Genomic DNA, 8,821 nt, shown 5'->3' with positions numbered 1-8,821 from the left:
TGGGATCGTGACCTGAGCCGAAGGCAGCAGCTTAACCCACTGAGCCACCCAGGCGCCCAATAAATAATCTTTTTAAAGAAGTTTTTTTTTTCTTAATGAAACAGTGGTGATGATACAGGGTTGTATCTGGGGCTAGAACTCACAACCCCAAGATCAAGAGTCACATGCTTTACCGACTGAGCCAACCAGGCGCCCCATTTTAGTGTTTTGTTTTTTTTTTTTAAGATTTTTAAAAAAATTTATTTGAGAGAGAGAGAGAATGAGAGAGAGAGCATGAGAGGGGAGAGGGCTGAGGGAGAAGCAAACTCCCTGCCAAGTAGAAAGCTGGATGTTGGGCTTGATCCTGGGATTCAGGGTCATGACCTGAGCCAAAGGCAGTTGCTTAACCAACTGAGCCACCCAGGTGACCCAAGATTTTACTTATTTGTTTGAGAGAGAGAGTGAGAGCACAAGCTGGGGGGAGAGGCATAGGGAGAGTGAGAAGCAGATTTCCCATTGAGCAGGGATCCTGATGTAGGGCTCCATACCAGGACCCTGGGATCACAACCTGAGTAGAAGGCTGACACTTCACCAACTGAACCACCCAGGCGCCCACAGGGGTTCTCTTTATCCCCTTCACTTCTTTTACCCATCGCGCTACCCATCTCTTCTCTGGTAACCATCAGTTTATTCTCTATATTTAAGAGTCTGTTTTTTTTATTGTCTCTTTTTTCTTTGTTTTGTTTCTTAAATTCTGCATATGAGGGAAATCCTAAAATATTTGTCTTTCTCTGACTTATGTCACTTAGCATAGATCCACCCACGTTGTTGCAAATGGCAAGATTTCACATTTTATGGCTAAAATTCCACTATGTGTGTATATGTGTGTGTGCATGCATATATACCATATCTTCATTCCTTCATCTATAGATGGACTTTTGGGCTGCTTCCACATTTTGGCTATTATAAATAATGTTGCAATAAACTTAGGGATGCATGTATCTTTTTGAGTTAGTGTTTATAGGTAATACGTAGTGTATCTTAATTTAATGTTTTATTTGGAAAACATTGGCAATTTTAAATTAGTTACTACACATAATTTAAAAAAAATTTTTTTTTTTTACTAGTTCCAGTGATATTCAAGAGTCAAGCTCTCAAAAGTACTAGTGGATTACAATTCCCTGGAAAACTTTAAGGAAAAAAAAAAAAAAGACCGATTTCCTTATGTCACTTAGGCTTAGTGATTCAGAATTTCTGAAGTAGGAGCTTAGGACTTTGCCTTTTTATAAATCTTCTTAGATGATTTGGAAAGCATCCTGATTTGGGAGCAACTGTTCTAGCCTGGCTTACCTCACCCTGAACAGGTGTGGGATAAATAAGTGTCAGATGAATGCAGTCACACTACTCATGGAAGTATATACACAGAGGGACGTGAACTTTACTTTTTTTCCCATCAGTGAAATGCACACATCTTAAGGGTACATGGAAGATACTTCTTTAAGCAAAGATCTTTTTTTTTTTTTTTTAAACATTTTACTTCATCTCTACACCCAGTGTGGGGCTTGAACTTAAAACACCAAGATTCAGAGTCACAAGCTCCACCAACTGAGCTAGCCAGGCACTCCCAAGAATGTCTGATTCTTAAGAAGAGAGACACAAGAGGAGGTGGTTTTAGAGACTTTTCCTTTTGCGCACTAAGGGTAATAAAATGAAAACATAGCACTCCTCAAACAACTTGTCACTGACATGAGCAGGGTTAGGATGGAAAATTATTGCTTAAGAATGAATGATAGGACTAGGTATGCACCTAATAAAAAGAGGGTAGCATTTTAAAGTCAAAACCATTGACTTTGGGGCAATACACTCTTTTTAATGATCCTTTGGTGACCGGAAAATGTAAACAAACTTCTTCTAGGACTTAATTTTGGATTGAAACTCCCTAAATCATTTCTCTTTATTTCCTGGTCCCATCCCATGCTATGAGAACTCAGTCTTGAATAGACAGTCCCAAGAGCGTGAAGAAGAGCAAGCCCGCTGTTCTGAATTCAGGTAATCTCATTTGCTTTTCTCTCAACATTTAAATTCAAATAATTTTAGGGATCCTTTTGTGGGCAAGGAAACATACCCCAGAAGGACTAACTGACTCCCTGAGCCTGTTCCACAGAACTGGAACTTGCATAGTCACTTGATACTGTTTCCATACATACTTTCACAGAAACTTGCTCTTGGTAACATGTTGCTTCACACTGCTCTCACCTTTTAGGTGTGTCTCTTCTTGCTTGTCCCTCTTGTACATTCACTTTTCACTGAGTCACATAAATTGGTGAAGTGAGACAGGTTTGTAATATCCACACATGGCAGAGAAGAAAAGGGAGTCACCGGGTGGCTGAAATAACAGATGTTTCTTTTTGGGAGGCTGGGAAGTCTAAGATCATGGTGCCTACTGATTTGGTTCCAGATGGAGGGCTCTCTCCTCTCCTCCTACTGCGGTATTACATGGGTGTCTCTCTGGCCCCTTCTTCTAAGGGCATTTATCCCATCATGAGGGCCCCACCCTCAGGACCCCATCTAACCCTAATTACCTCCCACAGGCCCCACCTCCTACTGCCATCACACTGGGGGTTAGGGCTTCAACATGTAGAAACTTTGTGGGAAGGACACAAATTGTTATAGCAACTGTTCCAAAACTGAGTCCAGAACCCAGCATCATTGGTTTCAGTGTGGTTGCACAAACATGTGTGGAGGTTTCTACTGCAGGAGACCTCCTCAGTAGGTTCCCATACCTCAGTTCTTATCAGTGCCATAACTTGCTCCCAGTGGGAGCAAGTGGCCTAATGGAAAATAGCATTCAGAAGGAAGGAGGAAGGATAACAATGTTTTCAACAGGTAAGTATGGACAGAGGGCATTGCAGGCATACAAAAGGCTCTAAAATGAAAGGGCGTGGGTTGTCTTTGGGAAATAGGGACAGACTCTGTCTAACCACCAAGAACTGGGCAGTCAGGCAATAAGGCTGGAAAATCCAGGGTACTTCTCACCCCTCCACTGTTTGTTCTGTGGACACTGTCTCTTTCTTTTTACTCTCTGTTTCCTAGGGTAGGGACCCTCTTCTCTATTATTTGGTTGAACCTAAAGGGACTAGCAAGGACTCTGCTAAGGGTGGTGTATAAATCACAGGGCTATTGAAAGGAAACAAAGCCAGCAGAGCCCTCGCAGTGGCGAGACAGTGCCAGTTGTGAAATGAGGGCAGCAGAACGTTTTCCCAGTTGAAGTGGAAATGCCGTGGAGCAAGAAAGCGGAGAAGCAGGTCTTCTGCCAGTGATCTTAAACTGAGCAAGAAAGACAAACGAAACGATCTTTCCCTAAAACACAGGAGGAAGGGCATCTGGGCTTTATGGTCAACGTGGTCCTCGTCCCATTGGGCTCCAGACAGAGGCAGCTATCCCTGGCTCTAGTAGCTGCTGGGAAGAAAGGGTAAGGATAAGGCCTAAGGAACAGAGGTCAAAAGCGTGGAAACACCGCCCATCACAGTCTCGGGGAAAGGGCAAACCCGGCTCTGGGCGAGCAGAGCTCTGACACTCGCACGCCTAGCGCAGGGGTCAGGAGAGGAGGAAAGCTCCCTCATTTAGCCGGTCGCCAGCCTCGGGGATGGCCTTCGGTTAACCTGCCTGGCCTCGGAACAACAACAAAATGTTTTAATTCTGTTTTTAATAAAACCATTTTCAGAACCTCAAAGAGGGCGGTACCCAAAGGAATCTGAAACAAACCCCGCAGGGCTAGGGGAGCGGGGCGTGTCCCCGAATCAGGAGGCTGCAGGCGGACACACCGGCGCAGCGCGGCCAGATAATCTCTTACCGTACGGGAGGCCAGAGCTATTCCCCAACCTCCGCGGAGCCGCTGGCCCCAACGCGCCCTGCGCACACCCCCTCGCTAGGCGGACGCAGGGTCCCAGGCGGGGGCGGGGCCGTCAGGGGCCGGAGGCGGGGCCTGGTGGGGCTCGCGGTTGGGGCGGGCGGGAGGTGCAGGCTCTTCTGTTCCCTGATTGGGCTTGGGTTGGACAAGGGGCGGTGTCTTGGAGAGGCTCTATGGGCCGGCATTGGGCTCCGAAAAAAGAGGGCGTGGTCTTGTGAAGTCAGTTCCGGTTGGTGTAAAACCCCCGGGGCGGCGGCGAACAGGCTTCAGATGCTTCTGGGTTGCGGTGGGGAAGGCTTCCGAGTCCTCGTGTGTGAGCTTGAGAGTCGAGCGCTAGAGCGACCCGGCGAGGGATGGCGGCCACCGGGACCGCGGCCGCCACGGCCACCGGCAAGCTCCTGGTCCTGCTGCTGCTCGGGCTCACGGCGCCAGCCGCGGCACTGGCCGGCTACATCGAGGTAGGGACCCGGCGAGCGCCGAAGCGCAGTCTCCTTCGCCCGCTGTGCGAGCGCGGCCTGCGAGCGGACGGACTGGCGGGCGGCGGGGTCCGGCCGGGCCGGGGGCGCGGCGTGGAGAAGGGGGAGAGGGGTGGTCTGGCGCTGCGGCGGGTCTGGCGGCGCCTCCCCCGCCCGCCCCTGCTTGGCGCAGTGCTTAGCGCTGGAGGTCGAGCTGCCTCCGCCGCCGCAGAGGCCAAATGAAAGGCATCGGGGCTGCGGGGCGCGGGGGGCGGCGGGCAGCCTTGGCCGCCCCAGCCCCCATCCCGCCCGCGGCGCCGCCACCTCCTTTGGGGACCCTGTGCGGCTCAGACGCCCAGCCCGCCCTCCCCCGGGATACTGCGAGCCTCTGCGCCCTGCGGCCCCGGCGGCGGTCCTCAGCTCCGGACCTCTGTGCGGCGCGGCTCCCTCCGGGGGCGGCTCCGCGCAGACCTCGAGCTCCCCGGCTGCGCGCTCCCCGCCCCCGACGGCGGGGTTTCCCACCTGGAAGCAGCAGATGCAGCCTTTGTTGGCAGCGCGGGCTGGGCTGTGGGGATGCAGGCTTCCCGGGTTGGCGCTTGGAAAGTGCCGAGGTGCTGGGGCGAGCGCCGCTCTGGCTGCACCGGGAGAATGAATGCCCTGCACCAAGCAGCGGGTGTGCCTTCTGCTTCCTGTGTGCCTTCCTCTCAAGAGATCCACCGCTCTGGCATCAGGCCTTCGGGAGGAATTGTTAAATATAGCTATTTGCCTAAGTCTAATAAACAAGGGGAAACCCCTCTCTGGTGTTCATGTTGCTCCCCTTTTCTTGTGGGTTCCAGCGAGGAGGAAGCGTATCGATGAATATGGTGTAGGAACTCTTGCTTAATCATACTTTTTTTCGGTGTTAGAATTTAAGTAGCTGTTACGTATCTGCCAGACCCATAAACATCTTTTTGCTTCGTGGTGGTTAAGTGGCCTGGATTCGCGGCTGGTTCGCTGGAGCTAAGGCCGCTGGAAGGGGCAGAGTGGCCGGGGTCGGGAGGGTTCTACCGCGCGGTCTGGACCCTGCCGCTCCATGAAAACCTTTTTCTGTTCCTGAGGGAGACGTGGGACTTTATTTTTACTTGCCTTCTCGAAATAGTGCTTGAACTGTTGGACTGGAATGCGTAGTTTCGGGTGTAGTTATTTCTTTTTCCTCTTCACTATTTTTAAAGTTACAATGGATTTCTGCGGATTTAGCTAATTTCAGATACAAGTGAGACTGGATTTGATTACATAGGCATTAAGCGAGAAGTTTCTAGCAAAAACCCCGAGTTATAGTGTGTTCTACAGAATGTCCAGACATTTCCAGGATCAAATAAATCTAATCAAGAACACACCTTCCCGATGGAACGGCTTAAAATGTTTGTGTTCATCCTGCTTAAAGCTTTGTGATGCTTTGGAGGAAGGGGGGGAGGGAAGGAAGTTGTATTTTGAGTAGAGTTAATGTTTATATATACATGTTTTTAGATGACCATTATTTTAGTTTCCGCACAATGGTTAGATTTGTGTCTGTGATTCCTGATAGGATGTTGCTAGCTAGATCAGCAGGATGGAAAAGAAGGGGAAAAAAAAGGATTTTGTATGGAACATAGAACTTCTAGGTCAGGGTGTCAGAAACCATTTTGCACACTCTTTTACCTCACTCCCCAGGGGGATTCGTAATTTCAGGCACTAGTAGATTCACAATAAAGGATTCATCGGTTTTAAAGACTATTTTCCTTTCAAGTTTAAGCAGAACATTAACACCTGTATGTATGCCTGCAGAGAAAGAAAAACTAGCAATATCAGAATTAGTTGTGGATTGAATTTAGTTGTTACCCACTACGTTGTTAAATTGAAGAGTCCGATTAGACAGAAGGTAGGAATTAGACATTTCCCTAAAATGGTTTTTAAATGCTGTTTTGTGATTACTGTCCTTTGGAACTATATTTTTGACCACACTAAATTACCTTTCAGATCATTTTCCTTTTGTCAAATAGGCAAAATTTTATTTGTGTGTATAGCATTTCATTTCATTTATTTGCTGTCAGGCAAAGGACTGCCTAAACCTTAATTTAGATGAGAATGGCCTAAATCAGGAGGTCTTTGGGAAGGTCTTTATTGAGATTAGCCAAAGGGATTCTAGCCAAATCCCTGATCAAGTTGCTTGGCGCAGAATTATTGATTGTCGAATTTTTAGTGTTGCTTGGTGTTGACTGAATCAATCTCTTACACCTGTTTAAAAAGAAAAACCCACCTCTACTGAGGTCATTTCTTTTAAATCCAGGGTATGTTCTGTTGTGTGCATGCTCCCATTTGGGATTCTCAGACAGTATTTGTGCTGAAACTTTGCACTCTGTAACAATGGACATTGATGCTTCTGAGAGCCAGAACTCAGGTTCGTTCTGCTGCATTTAAAAGGGGGCCATTTGACAGACAATTTTCAGAAACGACTACAGAGTATGACAATTGACTTAGAAGATAAAAAAGGCTTGGTTTGGTATTTCTGAGGGGTGGTATAGGGAATGTCTAATTATGACTTGGGAGATGCCAGAGCTTCTGACAGGATGATCAGTCATTATTTTATCATACTCTTAAATCTTTTGATAAATATGAAAAACTAATTCTTAGCAATCAGGTCCTTCTGTCATAGAGGGAATTTGTTTTGTCATCTAAAGCTGAGCCGTCTTACAGTGTAACCACGTGTGGCTACTGACCTTGCAGTGTGGCTAGTATGATTGAGGAAGGAGTTTTCCACTTTATTTAATTTTAATTTAAATTGACATTTAAAACTGAAAGTAAAGGGATTGGAGAACTTTTAACTGTAAATTGAAACAACTTGGTTATGTGGATCTACTCATTTAATGAAGTCTAAACGCAGATCAGGTATTTCCTATGCAAACTTAACATCTAAATTGCGTTTTACTGTAAGTGTAACATGCACACCAGATTGTAAAGACTTCAAATGAAAGAAATTGAGCAATGTCGCATAAAAGTTTTTATATTGATTACATCAAAATGATATTTTAAAACCTTGGCTAAATAAAATATGTTAAAATTAATTTTACCTGTTTCTTTAAAAATTTTCTTTTAAAGATTTTATTTATTTGACAGAGAGATCACAACTAGGCAGAGAGGCAGGCATAGAGAGAGGCGGGAAGCTCCCTCCCGAGCAGGGAGCCTGATTCGGGGCTTGACCCTAGGACCCTGAGGTTATGACCTGAGCTGAAGGCAGAAGCCCAACCCACTGAGCCACCCAGGCGCCTCCTTTTAATTTTTTAAAAAAAGATTTTATTTATTAGAAAATGGTGTGAGGTGGGGGAGGGAGGGGCTGAGGAGAAGCAGGTTCCTTGCTTGGGGGCTCCATCCCAGGACTCTGGGATTATGAATTGAGCGGAAGGCAGACACTTAACTGACTGAGCCACCAGGGGGTCCCGGTTTCTTTTAACTTTAATGCGGCCACCTGAAAATATATATAGCTCATACTTTATTTCTTCTGGACCGTGTTAATGTCTTTTTTTTTTTTTTAAAGATTTTATTTATTTATTTGACAGAGAGAGATCACAATTAGGCAGAGAGGCAGGCAGGGAGTGGGGGTAAGCAGGCTCCCTGCTGAGGAGAGAACCCAATGTGGGGATGTGGGGCTCAATCCCAGGACCCTGGGATCATGACCTGAGCTGAAGGCAGAGGCTGAGATACCCAGGCGCCCCTAATTTAATGTCTTGCTTTAAGTTGGTCCAGCATGCTCTTAAGTGTTTTTTAGGACAGCTTTGACGACTGTTTTTTGTTACTTTTTTCAATTAAAAAATGTTATTTAGAAAGAAGTTCAAGCTTAGAAAGGTAGCAAAAATCATACAAATGAGTCTCATACCCAGATTTACCCGTTGTTAATGTTTTTCCTGTTCAGCATTTGCTTTATCTTTCATTCTATTATTATGTATTTTTTTCTGAAGTATTTGAGTGAGTTATATATATCCCGTCCCTTGATCCCTTCACTGTGTATTTCCTAAGAACCAAGGACATTGTCTTACACATACCTTAGTACAACTATCAATTTAAGGAAATTTAACATTGATACAATACTTTGATCAAATCTCCTGTCTGTATTCCAGTTGTTAGTTGACCCACTAATTTTTTTTTAAGCATTCAACAACATAGTTATTTTTTTTTTTAAAGATTTATTTATTTATTTGACAGAGAGAGATCACAAGTAAGCAGAGAGGCAGGCAGAGAGAGAGGAGGAAGCAGGCTCCCTGCCGAGCAGAGAGCCCAATGTGGGACTCGATCCCAGGACCCTGAGATCATAACCTGAGCCGAAGGCAGCGGCTTAACCCACTGAGCAACCCAGGCGCCCATAACATAGTTATTTTATTTTATTTTATTTTATTTTTTAAAAGATTATTTATTTATTTATTTATTTGACAGACAGAGATCACAAGTAGGTAGAGAGGCAGGCATA

General features: G+C 45.9%; 1 protein-coding gene across 5 annotated transcripts in view; it reads left to right on the top strand.

Moving 5' to 3' along the window:
• Window positions 1–4,143: 4,143 nt before the first annotated feature.
• The window catches only part of APLP2 (amyloid beta precursor like protein 2), an 84,549-nt gene continuing 79,871 nt past the window's right edge, over window positions 4,144–8,821 (top strand). For 3 of the 5 annotated variants that reach the window (XM_059413814.1, XM_059413804.1, XM_059413821.1), the window contains exon 1: window positions 4,144–4,347. In XM_059413814.1, the coding sequence (XP_059269797.1) occupies window positions 4,243–4,347 (105 nt within the window). In that variant the 5' untranslated portion in view covers window positions 4,144–4,242. The remainder of the gene's footprint in view (window positions 4,348–8,821) is intronic. The other 2 variants (XM_059413795.1, XM_059413785.1) reach the window with 1 other exon arrangement.

Source organism: Mustela nigripes, chromosome 1 (assembly GCF_022355385.1).
Source record: "Mustela nigripes isolate SB6536 chromosome 1, MUSNIG.SB6536, whole genome shotgun sequence".
Lineage (NCBI taxonomy): Eukaryota > Metazoa > Chordata > Mammalia > Carnivora > Mustelidae > Mustela > Mustela nigripes.
The sequence above is the reverse complement of the archived record's forward strand: the minus strand, read 5'-3'. Positions and strand labels throughout refer to the sequence as shown.